This window comes from Enhydra lutris, unplaced genomic scaffold (assembly GCF_002288905.1).
Source record: "Enhydra lutris kenyoni isolate GAN:26980312 unplaced genomic scaffold, ASM228890v2 scaffoldscaffold7, whole genome shotgun sequence".
Taxonomy (NCBI): domain Eukaryota; kingdom Metazoa; phylum Chordata; class Mammalia; order Carnivora; family Mustelidae; genus Enhydra; species Enhydra lutris.
Genome location: NW_019154091.1, coordinates 44,177,744 through 44,193,519, shown reverse-complemented (window position 1 = coordinate 44,193,519; position 15,776 = coordinate 44,177,744). Strand labels below are relative to the sequence as shown.

Genomic DNA, 15,776 nt, shown 5'->3' with positions numbered 1-15,776 from the left:
ACAGCAAGTAAGACAAGGTCCATTATAAATTTGTTCACATTATACTCTTACAAATTTCTGTCTCTTTAACACTTTTGTTTATGGGATGATGCTTCCTACTGATAATACTAGATACATAAATTTGATAATGTTTCTTATTCTTTGTATTTAATATTTGACATTAGCCAAAGTCCAGCTGTACGTTTGGAGACATAATTTCAGAGGACGAATTTTAATGAGCATTCAGTATAAGGTTACATTTCTCAAGTATTTCTCCTTGCTCTTTGGATATACTCTCAAAAACCATATGTTGGAAGAAGGTAGCAGCCTCGTCATTGGGTATGTTAATAGGTTCAAACAGGTGAGAGAGAAGGGGAGTATCTGTGAGTTCAATACAACAAAACATCTGTGATTTCATATAAATCTTTATTATTATTTTGTTATAACCGGAATTACAAAAAAGGAAATAATCAGTCTTAAAAGCCACTCACAGTTAACATTGCACAGTGAAGGTCTGGATTTGCTGATAATATTGTTAAATTCATCAAATTTTTATGTACATTTATAATGGAATAATAATGACAGTGACAATGAGTATCTGAAAAGAAATACACGTTTACTTCTATGAGACTACTGTCATTCTTTAGACACTTGTGGCAGCACAAAGGAAAAATGTAAATGACAATCCACTTTATTGACTACTTTAGCTTATTACTTTACTATCTAGAATAACTGCAGTACAAGCAGAGAAATATCTCCTTTCTTAAAATTGTATTATATTTTCAAGGTTGATCTTTAATGAATTTCAGAATAGTCATAATTGTGATATAATAAGAGAAGGTGAGTTTTCTATCAAATAAGTATTTGCAATTGACCCACATAAGAACAGACTTCAGTTGTTACAAGAGCTGCCTGACTAAAGAAATGAAGGTTACTCTTTTATGAAAATGTTATAGTGCTCATACGCAAACCCTCTGATTTTTAAAAATCAGTATTTAATCAGCATACTAATATTATTTCAAATCAAAAATTACTCACTGCAAAATAATTTATTTTTAAAAAATTGTGATCAGTTCTAATAAGCTTTACTACAGTGATTTGTTTGGCCCGGGACTTTCTTGGTTGCAAAACTGAAATTTCCATGTCCTAAGAATATCACCCTCCTGGTCACAGGTCACTTAAAAACATGTTGCCATAAATACACAAAATACAAAATAAAACCAAGAATGAGACTATTGCTATGAGTTATAAAATTTTGAATTCACGGGCAAAGTTGATGTAATTATGTTGGTTATAAGAGTATAGTGTTTGTACAAAGTATGTTTAAAAGAAAAAAATAAAGTGTGCCTTAGCATAGTTTATAACAATGATCAAATTTTACCTTAATAAGATACTTACTTCTGCAAAAATTCTTCATAGCCACATATACTTAGAAGATGATCTTTGGGGAATAACTGGTCATTTGTACAAAAATGTAGAATCTCTGCAATTAGGTCTTTGACAAGATAATTAGCTAAAAACAAAGATGAATAATTAAAAAGTTAATAAGAGCTTATCATATATTGGCTGAGAAAAAGGTTCTGAGCACCAAAAAAAAGATACATATATTTCGAACTATTGTAACTGTCTAGCTCCATCAAGCGGTATGAAAATGAGAGGCATCTCTTTTATTAGTCTGGTTAAATTTGGAGATACTTTTGAAAAACAGTTGTTTGCATTTTCTTTAATCAGTCTGTCTTCATATTACTGACATAGTAATATATATGTATATTATGTATATATGTATATTATGTATACTTCATATAATGACCTAGGTATTATATTCCTTATGTTAAAACCCTAATACATTGTGGCTCTGCATAGAAAGTATTCTACTGTAAGGGCAGTTGGGTGGCTCAATCTGTTAAAGGTCTGACTTCAGCTCAGGTGGTGATCTCTTGGGTCCTGAGATCAAGCCCTGCATTGGGCTCCTTGCTCAGCAGGGAGCCTGCTTGTCCCATTGCCCCTCCCCAACTCATGTATATTCTCTCTCTCTACCTATCTCTCCCTCAAATAAATAACAAAATCTTTAAAAAATAAGTATTCTACTGTGGTTACTCATAGAGACTTAGGAGATGCGGGAAGTGTCTAACCTGTCAGATTCCAAAGCCTGTATTCTTAATGATTCTGAGTCTCCACAACTTACTGTTCTTCCCTTCCCTTGTGGGAATTACTCAAGTTTCCATCCTGGACAGCCTTATAATAACTTTGATGAACATGTGTTTTTTCCCTCTACCTTCTCTGAAGCTCAAGATGTAAAGTCCTTTGTCTTTATGTTCCATAATCTCCCCACTAAACTCTTACACATACATGCCATTTAATAGTGGCCAGAACCATACTGACTTGTTACAAGTTATATTTGCCTATGAAATATTTTCCTAATTATAAATGACAAATAGTACAGGGCTCATTTATTACCATAAATAACAGTTAAAAATTATTTATACACACACACACACACACACACATATATATATCTCCATGCTTTGAGGGTGATCTCATGGTCTCAATCAATGAAGCAAGTGCAAACAGACTTGTACTAATGACCCCTACCCAGTGGGAATTTGAACAGCATACTGCAAACACTCAATTGTATTCATCTGAGTTGTGTTTAGTTTGCAATTATGTGTTTACTTTGCTGTAGCTTCTTTTTCTTCCATAGCTTTTTGTTTGGAGGAAAAGGTTTTTAACACAAACTGGCTAACAAAATGTAGTGCAACTGACATAGCTGGACCAGCCACAAAGAAGTTAGGGGGGTGGGGGGATAATGCTGGATTTTAAATGTGAGTTTCATGGTGGTTCAAGGTATTTTCTAAGAAATGATCAGAGAAACAAATGGTAAAGATCATCATGGAATTAGATTGTGGAAATGCTTTAACATGGTAAAGAGTATCTTAAACACTCTGTTGCTTGGAAATAATGATTGAAATGCTATGATGGAATCTAGAAGAAAATATGGAAAAATACGAAAATCATGACTGTAAGGACTCTGACAAGGAGGGGAGAATATTGCTGTATATGATGCAGGAAAATATCTCCAGAGACACCAGTTCATTTTAATTAATTTGGCTCTCCTGTTTCCAGACTGCATCCCATGCTATACGGGGCATACATGGACTCATTATTTCACTACTACCTTCTCTCCACTCTATGTGGTAGACTCCATAATCCATTTCTACTATTACTTATCTCCTACTATTTGTTTCATGTTACACTTTGAATGTTTCATTAAATTAGACCTATCTAAACCTCAAATTATCATCTTTGTCCTTGAAATCAGCCATTAAGTATCTGTAAATTAAACTTTTCTTGCATAGTGTAAGCCAACAAGTACTCTGGCTTCTTTTAAGTAGATTTTATACTTGTACCTTCACTTCAAACATACTTTTCCCAATTTCTTTTACTCTTCCACTTCATGCAGTCCTTCTCAATCTGTTGACCCTATTGCCTACCATATTGAAGAGGAGAATGCCCATTTGAGATTCTTTCATTAAGTACCCTGTGTATTAAATCTAATTTTTTGCACATCACCCTCTACCTCTTTACCCTCCTTTTAAGATATAAGTATCATTGCTTTTTACTATCTCTTACTTCTTAATCTCTTACTTTTCCTGTACTAACTTCCATTTCCATCAGTTAAATCCCCTCTTTTATATATTCAATATCCTCCACTACTACATGGTTTTGTTTTTTCTTAAAATGTCTATTTGTTTAATCTTCTCATAAAATCTCTCCTCATCCATTTCATTCCATTAAGATAGTATTTTTTAGCCTTCCCATTACTGCCAGACTTCTTTAAAAAGTAGATAACTTCTGCAAACCATTCTCAATCACTCTTTAATCTTTGCAAACTTCTACATCCAACACTTTGCAGGTCACAAATGGCCTCCTAACACAGTTCTAACCATGAATCATCTAAATCTGAAAGGAAAGACACTCTAGAGTAATTCTGTACTTGGAAATAAGGACAAGGGAATCATCTTCATTGAAGTGTTAATTGAAGATTATGGAACACAGATTTCTTTGCTCAAAACACCTACTTCTCTAAAGGATTCCATTTCTTCACTCTTCAGGAAACAATATTCTCTTTGGATGAAAATGCCTTTTATAACCTCACCAATCTCCTCCTCTTTATTTATTTAACTTTCATTATTCCCTAAGTTTCTAGGAACAGCTTCTACCTTTTATTGAAGTCATTCTTGATATACTCTTAAGATACACTATTTTGTTCTTTATAGCACATCTGTATTTACTAGTAGAACAATAAGTGTGAAAGGATTACAGTTTTGGCATAAAGATTAATTCAAAGTGAAAACATTTGAAATCTTATCTGAACTTTGTCTACTAAAGCAGAGACTCCCTAAAATACAGCTTCCATTAACTTTCTTCTGAGGGAATTTCTTGCAAATTCCAAGAAGGAGACAGACTGCCTATCCACTAGCAGAAATACATATATATAGTTCCTGTTTTCCTAGTGAAGCTCCAAATGACACACGCTGTACACACACATACACACTTTTACATTAAATTGGTATATAAACCTTTACCTCTGGGTATTCAGCAAGTAATCCCTGCATGCATGTGTAGATAACTTTGCATTTTCTCCTACTAATATGTCTATTGTCAGCTAAGTCACAGCCACCACTTCCACCCCCCTTCAAATACAAGTGGATAGAGGAAAGGTTTTCCTCTCAACAGTGGCATATGCTGCTTTGTGTTTTCATGAATGTGTCCTTTCTCCTCTGCTTCGTCCTCCTTCTTCCTCTATACTTCACCCCTTACTCCGCCTCCCCTTCCTCCTTCTTACAAACATTTTTAATATCACTGACAGTACAGACATCCTCTTTACTACTATGCATCTCTAACACTGACACAATGACCTAATCACTTTCCTGAAACTTCTTGTAAAAGTATGACCTCCAACTTGCCACATTCAACAAAAGAATATCCAGAGAGAGAGAGAGATTGAGAGAGAGATATGCTGGAAATTAAATATTGTAAACTGGAAGAAGAGAATTGGTCTCCCTAGTTCACAGTTATTTGCTCTTCTCCAGCAACTGAGGCCAAGATGACATAGACTGTGATTGGCTCAGGGTTTAACACCACTGATTTTGGCTGGGCAATCAGAATCCTCCTTTCAGAAATTTGGAAATAGATCTAATAGAGAGATTGAATTTTCTTTAGGTAGCTGGCCAAATAGCATTTAAGCTTGAGAGCTTGGCTTTGCATGTGTTCTGGAAAAGCAAGGGAAATGAGTCAGCAAAAAACAAGGGAAATTTGAGAAGCAGTAATATTGAAGAGATGAGGTGAGATAGATACAGGAATTTTGGACTGCTTATTCATCTGTGCCTTTAGTACATTCCTGAATCTGCTGAGTTCTTACTCTTAAATTCTGTAAGAAATTTCTATATTCCTTAAGAATGTTTTTTCTTCTTAAGGCAGCAGGAGTTGGTTTTTGTTAGTTTCAAACCAGATGGTCCTAACTAAATATTCCAGCATAACTTTGTTATGGTTGTAGCCATCTGTACTAACTCAGAATCTTGACTAGAGTAAGAAAGAAAAAAAGCAAAATAGTAATTATATTAATAACAATGATGAAAGAAAATATTTGTTGGATCATTATTTGTCAAGAAAAAACAATTCATATGCAGAAACTCATTTAGTAGCAACTAATGTTTGAAGAACTATTATTGTTTTACAAAATAGTTGACAATAACAGTGAAATAAAATATTAAACAACTTTAAAGGGATTCTAAAACTATAGTAAAAATAAGAATTATCTGATGAGTTTGATAACATGCGTTTTCCAGATTCCAGGATCCATCCCCAGAGACTGATTCAAAGGATCTATCTGCTCATTATGCAGAAGGCTCCTATAGTTTGTACAGTGGGAATAAAGACTATGTATTGGTGTCTGTTTTATGTCATAATTTATTCACATTTGAATGGCATAGTTGTTTCTAATGGGTAATATTTCCATTTTCATATATATATTCATTCAAATTCATTCATATGCTTTATCTATAATCTTTTTGAAATTCAGGTTTTGTTTTTAATATGTTAAAAATTTGTTATACTTGTCATCAACTACTTTATAGCAGGAAAGTAAAGTGTCCTGGGGTGTGAGCTATGTCCAGCGGGTCCTTAAAAACAATAGCTAAACAAATGTTAACAAAAGGTTTCCAGCTGTTTTCCTCTTAACTCTACTTCAGGGCAAAATATTAGCATTTAATAATGCTTCTTTTAATGCTTTCAGTCTGTGGACTCAAGGCTATGCAGCCTATACCAGCTTTATGGGCACTTTCATACTTATTTGCAAGGTTGCTTACCATATGGCATAAAATGAAGTACTTGCATTGAGTTGTCAATACAAATACTTATATTAAACTTAGTATTAGAAAAAAGCTGATAGGGAAATGCTGTAGTCGTGCTCCAGATCTTCCCTGAGTTGGAATTAATGTCAGCTGCATGGTATGTTTCTCTTATTCTGAAAAATATATGGAAAATAATACTTAGGAGATGATTATAAGAAACTTTATGCATAGTATTGCTATAGAAGATTTAAAATATGAAAAAAATCAGCAGTTGATTTGTGCTGTAGTGCTGTTAGCAAGGCCAGATTGGTAAAGATTGCAATTATACCAAAACAACTGTAAAGGACCATTCTTTAGATTTCCCCAGGAGCATCTCATTTGAAGCAATTAAGAATACATTGTCATTCATTAGGCATGAAAATTCACTCTGAACAATGATTACTTCCTTCATTCACATTACTTCAGAAGCCTGAATGCCTCCCCTTGGTTTTCAATAACGTTCTCAAGCTAGAAGTCACTCATTTTGATTTAAGGATTTTTTAAAAATAAATTATCTGTGCCCAATTGGTAAATACCATTCTTGGCTGTAAATTTTTGGATTTTACACAAATCTCTGGATTTTACATAAGCAATTTAGCCCAGAAGTCATTTGTACACACTGAACAATTCTTTACTGCTCAGATGAGTCAGAGAATTGCAAAATAGTTTATCCTTGGAGCCAGAAGCCTTGAGCTTGAATCTTGACTCTTCCATTTAGTAGTTTTACAGTCAGAGGCAAGTTATTTGACCAGTTTCTTTATTTGTACAAATGAGGATATTTATATCTAATTCAAAGGTTTATTGCAAGGATTAAAAGTGAAAAAGCATGCAGAAGATTTTTGTAGAAGCATATACCCACCCATATGATGTATAATTATCATTATATAGTATTATAGTTGAATCCTTGTTGATCCATGTTATTGCCCACACATAGAATATAACATAAAATTATTTGCAACTTAGGTGTTTAAAATACCTTTGATGATGAATATGAAATCATGGGGGGTTGTTATTGTTATTAATTATGCATACATCTAAATTTTGTAGTGCTATTCCCACAGAGAAAGTTATATGTTCTGTGTATAGAAGGTATACTATGCATTCTATGTAATGTATCAACATGAATTACATCCTTGGCATTCATTCTATTTGTGCGGCATTAAAGTAGTGTCATGCTCACTAAAGTAGCTTAATCTCTGTGCCTTTAAACTGTACAGAAACATCCCCTCCTTGAGGGGCCTGACAAATGAAAAAATTCATGGCATGCATCAAGATCCTTATTTTCTGAGTCCCATCCTCATCCTTGCTGATTCAATAGATCTATGGAGGACTCTTTACATGAGCCATTACTGCTGCTACTCTGAAACTCCAGGTTGAGAACCCATTGTTTAGGATAAAGATATGGGCCACTCTCCTTTGTTACACCTAAGGTAAAGGTCTAGACTCCAGTTCTGGTTGAGGGGCTTTATGAGTAAGCATTCACCATGTGATAGGATACTACTCTATGCATACATGATTTAAGAATTCTACTGTTTTGGGAAATTAAATCTAAAATGCACATTAATGACCTATTCTCTTCTAAAACTTTGTTGAGTGTCTACTGTGTTCAAAACTTTTAATATGCTATGCCATTTTATTGTATTTTTTTTTGCAAAAATATGACACATTCCTTGAAAGATGTGGCTTAAAAATGTATCACAGCAAGAAACCAAATCCAACAAATTAGACGGCTTCTTTAAAGGGTGTATAACAGGAATATCATTAACACTTATAGGTATGGTTATTTAAATATTAGACAAAAAAAAAAAAAAAAAACAGATGAAACCAGATACATAAATCCATTCTGTTCTGACCCTTTTAGGAAATTTGGCTTTCAAACTCAGTTTGATCTTTTGAATAAAGAGCCTTGGACATTACCTAGTACATAGATCCTCCAAAAATAGTTGCTGTTGAATGAATAGTGTGTTTGTTTACAAAATATTTATTGCATCTATAAATTTAATTATTTTATATGTGAGTATACATCAAAGAAGACTACTGAAAACCAAGATAAGTGTGTGTGAATATTAACCTATATTTTCCTTCCACTACTCTATAAAGTTTATTCTTGTTTGGTTGTCTGTTTTAATTTTCATGGTTACTTTGAAAGGAGCCATTGAGAAAAATTACATTTAAGAATACAGGAAATGCACTATGAGCTACTGACAAACCATTACATAAAACATTTTCTAGCACTACTGCATCCACAAGAAGATTTCATCTAAGAATATTACATTGTGCTAAAAAAATTAATGGGAAAAATCGTGTTTTGTCAATGGATTTATACTGAATGATATCTTGTGATATTAAGAGAGCTATTCCTCAAGCTTAGAGGGTAGAAATGATCACATCACATATTTAAAGTGTCAAATTCCTGCCAATGCTTGTCAGTTTGGGACAGTGAATAGTTTATTCTTTAAAGAATCAATATTGATAACTTTAAAGATCCTAATTTAGAAGTCCAAAGAGTCATTTTAGTTTTTTTCTGTGAACAAGAGTGAGACATTAATTAAAAATTAAAAATTTTCATGGATTTGAGTTCCTTGGTTTTGTTTTTCATTTTTTGTTTTTTATCTGTGTGCCTTTCAATTCTTCCAATAGGGTTACAAGTTTTTTTAAGGCAGAGACCTTGCTTTTCTGTTCTACATTTAAATATCTCTCATGGACTATTTATTAGGATTTCAAATAGCCTTTTAAATTAATGATTAATCCCAAATGATTTAGTAGTAAGCTGCTATAGTTGATAAATAAGTTATAGTTCATTTATATGTATATTTATTATTTTTTAAACAACTGTAAATAGATAGAAATCAAGAGAACAAAATGTAAATGCATTAATTTTTCAAAACATTTGGGAACCTTAGCAATAGAAGAGATGGCATTATATAAATTTTAACTGCAAATGCGAAATCAGTCTTGAAAAAAAGGCATCTATAATTATAAGTTCATTTTAAATGAGCAAAAAGAGGATCAGTGATGTTTTTATAATATCCCCTAGTGAACAGATTGTTTTTCAGTGGACAAACACCCATGCACTTGCTCATTTATTTTGGCAGTTCATTCAAGGTAAGATTAAATTATTAAGAGGAGGGCACTCTCACCATTTAAAATAGTATATCCCAGGTAAGAAGGATAAATCTATGCTATTTTGTGACATGACCAGAGAAGTCAATCAATTATGTCATTAAATGAGAAATTAATTCACTGCAAACTAAATAATCAACAAATAGCAAGGGCAGGTCTGAAATTATGAAACATTTAGCTTTAACTGAACTTTTAAGAGAATAAAATTATTTGACTAAAAACAACAAAAACAATGCCAGAAGTTAATGAACTAATTTGTCACAAATTTATATTTTTCATTATGTTAAAAATTCTAAAAAAAAAAAAACCTTTAACATTTTAGATTCAAAATTAATCAGTGCAGTGATGTTAAATTAAAATAGACAAATTTATTAAAATAGAGAAATTTCAAAGTTTAATGAAATAGCAACACTCACTTTTTCACTTTGTCACAGAAGGAGGCCAGAGTCTTATTACTGCCTTGAGGTACTTCGACTAGCTGAAGAGAATAACCTGTCAGCTTAAAACAAAAACTGTTAAATTAATATAGTTTGGTGTGGAGAAAACATTAATACAATCTACAATTTTAATTTTGTTTTAAAGATTCTGTCAAGGAAGAAAGGCCTTCCTCTGCCCTACGGTCCTTCTAGCTGGACTTAGAATCAGATTGACAGGAGACAGACTAACAGGAGAAAATCAAATTTCACAGGCCTGTGTGTGGGGACTCCACACAGACAGGAGATTACAAAAACAATGAGGCAACTGGAGGCTTATTAGAGCTAGGGAGAGGGGGAAGGGCCCGAGGACACAAAGGGAAGGAAAGCCATTAGCAAGAAGGGGAAAGATGTTTGAAAAGAAAGGTTGCCATATTATGTGGGTAAATTCCTTAGGGAAAGGAGAGTCTCTGTTATTAGCTCCCTTCCTGTTACAGGGCCTCCTTTTCTACCTAAATTCAAGCAGTTACTGAGGAAGTGGGGAGTTTTTCCAGTATCTGCTGGGTATTTATTACTTTTAACTTGAAATAACCTTTATGCCAAAGAGGCACAATTTGGGGCATCTCATCCTGCATTCCTTCAATTCATTCTGTTTTTTATTTTTATTTTTCGGATTTTTTTAAGTGAAGTAATGTATATAGAAAATGTATAAATCTTAAATATGTAATTTAAGTTTGAGGAATGTAGACAACCATAGTATCAATATCACAATAAAAATGCAGAACATCTCCATCACATTAGAAAGTGCCCTCAAACGTCCTTCTGTCAAACTGTACATCCATTTGGTAACTACGGTTATTCAGATGGCTAACATCATAGATGAAGTATATGTGCCCTTTCTTTCTGGTTTCTTTCACTTAAATGATAGATGTTTTTAAATTCATCTGTGTTACTGCACATCAATAATTCATTTTTTATTGCCAGTGAGTACTATTCTGTTGATGACAATTTCACAATTTGTTTATCCATCTTCCTGTGGATGGGAATTTGGGTAGTTCGTAGTTTTTATAAAGAAAACTATTAATTTTCATATACGAATATTTGTATGGACCTGTGTTTTACTTATGAATAAATCTGTGTTGGCCAAGAAAATTAAGGCCATCCCACCTCAGGTTTAGCTTTAGCATAAGTACAACCATCTTAGCTCTGGCAGCCATCTCAGGCCCCTGTGCCCAAGGGCTGAACTTTCCCCTACTTTGCTTTAGTAAGCCCCACCCTGCTTTAGTTCAGAGACCCCCAGCCTGCTTTAGTGAGCCCCACCCTGCTTTGTTTCCAGGAATCCTCACCCTGCTTTAGTAACAGGAACCCATAAATACCCCTGCCTTAACTAAACTCGGGGTCCAAGTCCCTACTCCGCTGTGCCGGTTATAATTGGGCCCAAGCTTAAGCTTGTCAAATAAACTCTCGTGTGATTGCATCGGTGCTTGGCTCCTTGTTGGTCTCTCAGACACGAAAACTCGGGCATAACATACCCATAAATGGCTCAGTCAGAAGTGGGTGTATGATTAACTTTAAAAGAAGTAATTTTTGCTTTGTGTGCATTGAAGCTATTATTAGGTACATAACATGTTTAAATTTATTGTATCTTCCTGATTGACCATGTCATCATTATGAAATGATAATAATACTAATACTAATAATACTCTGCTTTGAACTGTACTTCTGCTGTTAATAATCAGCTTTTTGTTTGCTGATTGAATATATCTTTTTATTTCTTTTACTTTCAACTTATTTTTGCCTTTCTTGAGTTTGTCTCTTGTAGATAGTAGTTAAATCTTTTTTTATCTAGTTTGTCAATTTCCCCTTTTTACTTAAAATGTTTATTCTATTTATATTTAGTATACTTATGGATATTGTTAGATTTGAGACTGCCGTACTCATTTTTGTTTCTATTTGTTTCTATTCTATTTTATCCTTCTATTTTTCCTTCCCTGTTTTTTGTTTTTTCTCATTTCATGTAATTCCTTTGTTGGATTTTTGGTTTTCCTTCTCAGTATTATTTTTCCAGTGGCTGTCTTAGCTTAGAAATGACTAGGCAACCTTAACATACCACAGTGTACTTAGAGTTAATACTGTACCACTGCATTTATAATGAAAGAATTCACAAGAGCAAATAACATTTACTCCTTCCATCCTTTATGCTGTTCTTGTCATATATTTTTCATCTATTGACATATATATAAAATAACTCAATAAAATGCTATTGTTTTGGTTTAAACAACTATCAAAATTAATTTAAAAGTCGGTTTTCATAGTTACTAATATATTTACCATTTGTAATGCTCTTTGTTCATTTCTTTTTTCTTTTTTTTAAGATTTTATTTGTTAGAGAGTACACAAGCAGGGGGAATGGCAGGCAGACCGGGCTGAGGGAGAAGCAGGCTCCCCACTGAGCAAGGAACCCCATGCAGGACTTGATCCCAGGACTCTGGGATCATGACCTGAGCCAAAGGCAGACACTTAACTGACTGAGCCATCCAGGCATCCCACTTTGTTCATTTCTAGATTCCATCTGGTATCATTTTGCTTGCATCCAAAACACTTTAGTATTTCTGTGTGCATGTTAGCTGACTAATTTCTCTCAACATTTGTTTATGTATCTATTTCAAGTTTTGAAATGTATACTCAATGGATACAAAAGTATATAGATATGTGTGTGTGTGTGTGTGTGTGTGTGTGTATCTACATACAGATAAACACACACACATATATAAAATATAGGTATAGATATATATCTTTTAAAATGTCACTCCATTGTTGTCTGGCTTCTATTGTTTCTGATAGAAACTTGCTTTTCAGATTGTTGTTCCACTGTGTGAAATCTGTTTTCCCTTGCTGCTCTCTTTTATGATTTTCTCATTACATTTTGTTCACAGATGTTTGAATATGATTTGTCTTACATCTGACTGTCTTTGTATTTATTCTGTTTGGGAATTGTTGAACTTTTTAGATCTGTAATCACTGGGTGATTTTTCATTTCAGGTATTATATTTTCAGTACTAGATTTTCATAGTATTTATTTTATTTTATTTTTTGTAGTTTCTAACTTTCTTTTGAGATTCTTCATTGGTCTACTCATTATGTCCATCTTTTACTTCATCTGGTTCAGCATTCTTTTATAATCACCTTAAAGTCTCATTCTGTTAATTTCAACATCTGGACTGTGTCAGAATCTCTTTGTAAAATCCCTGGGTTATTTACTTGATTTGGGGCGAAAATTTCTTGCTTCGTTACATATCTGTGCACTTATTATTATTACATGTTCAACATAGATGATACGTTGTAAATTGTGTTGTCCTGTTTTCAAAATATATAATTTTTCTCTGGTAGGCAGTTAGATCCTTTCATCTCTTCAGACTTTATTTTTTGTTAGGGTACTTCTATTTTGGTAGGTGCAGCATCCACTCTAGAGTTGTTGCTTTATACTCTTAAGGGATAGCTTTGGGTAATCTCAATTGAATGCCTGAAGTACTCAGCTCAGTGTCTTCTCTTGTTAGGTTAGAACTTCGGCACTGTGTAGCTTAACACTTGTGTGTAGTGAACACATTCGCTTGGCCAAAAATCTACAGCAACTGCCATGCAAATTTCTGACTCCCACCCATTGCATAGCTGGAAATGTATTCTGCTCTGGAACACAGGCTCTGCCTTCTCAAGAGTAGTGATACTGCTGCTCAACTGGGGCTCTACTCTCCTGCCCCAAAGCAGAAATGAGGATGATCATGCAACACATTGGTGTTTCCCTTCTAGGGTCAGGTCCTGCACTGCCTTGTGTTCAGTGCCTGAAATCAGGAGTTTAGTGCTTGTTATTCTGCCCTGATTAGAAATAGATGTCTGTAAAATCACTTTTAATTCAGATGAGTTGAGTTGCTACCTCCTCTGCATATGCTTCAGACAGAACTAGGTATTCTCCTATGGACTCATTCTATCTGTTATTTTACTCTGTTGACATTATTTGTTGACAAGTTAATTTGAGCAATATGCTATTTTTGAAATCAAGTATCATGTCTTTTCTTTGCATTCATAATGCCTAGTATATCATGTTCATTTTAAGAATATGATAGTTATTGAATAAATGAGGAATCCTTTTGCTTCACCCTGGAAATTGTAGCTGCAATAATGTTTCTTTTTCTTTTCTTTTCTTTTCTTTTTTTCCCCACTGTTTACTTCCAGTTTCACTTGTGTCTAGACTCAGTGTAAACAGAGAAATACTCAAATATTATACAAAAAACGCTATGGTGACTTAGTTGATTGGAGAACTACTGATGAAACCATAAGGATGAATTGCACAATGATTGCATAATTTCCTACTCTTGGAATAATCCCAGTAAAAGATGCCTGCCAACAGTATAATTTAGGAGACTCTGGGCAAAAGGACATTTTTCCTACCATAATGACATAAAGTTTTAATTTATGACAGTATGACTCAAAATATAAATCTATGAGATGTATGTATGTTTCTGTGTGTGCATAATAACACAATAAGAATCAAAAGTACTTTCATGAAAACCTCCAATTATGATATTTTTATCCAATAAAATGTAAGGGCTATAACATTTTATTTAGTTGTGGCCAAACTGGAACTTTAAAAATGATATAAGATTTTTATTTTTCTTTCTTCAGAAAAAAATCCTTAATTTAGGAATGCAGAATTTGTGAATAATAAATTATTTTTCCACAAATAATATTAATACATTTTCCTGTTCAAGATGAGTGACCCTCATCACCAAATTAATCCAATGCATTACTGAGTGATTCTTTCAGATTTTTTTTTTTTTAGGTCAACATATATGATACATACCTTTCTATTCTTTGGCCATGTATTTTCCCAGGTCCTGGGTAAAGAAGACCCTTCAAAAGGCATCAGAGAACATTCCACAATGTCCATATTTCTACATCTTTTATTCTCTTCTTTTGGCATGAAGTCAGGTGAGAAGGATGGATACATAGAAGGGATGCTGCTTTCAAATCCTATGTGGTAGTTGTGATTTTCATTTTCTAATTCTCTCTGTGAATTAATTTTATCCAGACTAGTAGATGATGAAGCTAAAATATTGAATCTGTAATCATCAGCACCATGATATTTTCCTATGGGGTTTCCCCAAGAGGTTGCTTTGTTCGTGTTTTCAGGTTTTTGTAGCACAGAGCTCCTAAAACCAATTACCGGTATTTTCCTAACCTGGTGACAAGAGAGTTCTGAGCTTTTAGAAGTGAATTCATTCAAAGGTATTTGGTGTGTTTCATCTAATGAATACTTTCTTGAGTTCCCGCTTGGTGCACTCGGTACAAAAACAGTGTTTTCTTCCATTTCAGTCTGACAGAGTGGAATTTTATTACTGATCTCATCTACTAGCTGATCAAAACCCAGACCGACTTGGCTAGGAAAAAGGAACTGATTTACGGAGTGAAATTCTTGGTGCTCATCCTGCTCTTGATGTGATTCACTGGTATTTAGATCTGTTTTCCAATAATATGCCATTGTTTATTTTATGTAATTGAGAGTGTTGATTCTGCTCAGATGTCTACCTGATGATATTATAAAAGAGGAGAGGATTTTTCCTAGAGAAAACACAAAAAGAAACAAAAATTCTTCAATTAATTAGAAATAAAAGAACTTGCAAAAAATAAATATGATAAATACATATAAACAATAGTTTTGAAGCTTCTCCTTAGCAAATGAAAAGATTCATGGATAATCTAAAACTCCATCAGGGCTCACAACATTAAAGTCTCTTGGGGGAGTATTGACTTTATATTTGTGAAACTCCTATAAGAGAAAAATAAGTCTACCTGAATTATGACAGGAATTTCA

General features: G+C 33.6%; 1 protein-coding gene across 2 annotated transcripts in view; it reads right to left on the bottom strand.

Annotated features, from left to right (window-relative positions):
• Positions 1-15,530, bottom strand: part of LOC111142170 (phosphatidylinositol-4-phosphate 3-kinase catalytic subunit type 2 gamma) — a 338,397-nt gene extending 322,867 nt beyond the window's left edge. Inside the window, exons 1-4 of one of the 2 annotated variants that reach the window (XM_022495171.1) lie at positions 14,766-15,530; positions 9,911-9,993; positions 6,348-6,505; positions 1,378-1,492 (exon numbers count right to left, since the gene is read on the bottom strand). In XM_022495171.1, the coding sequence (XP_022350879.1) occupies positions 1,378-1,492; positions 6,348-6,505; positions 9,911-9,993; positions 14,766-15,443 (1,034 nt within the window). In that variant the 5' untranslated portion in view covers positions 15,444-15,530. The remainder of the gene's footprint in view (positions 1-1,377; positions 1,493-6,347; positions 6,506-9,910; positions 9,994-14,765) is intronic. The other variant, XM_022495170.1, reaches the window with a different exon arrangement.
• Positions 15,531-15,776: the final 246 nt, after the last annotated feature.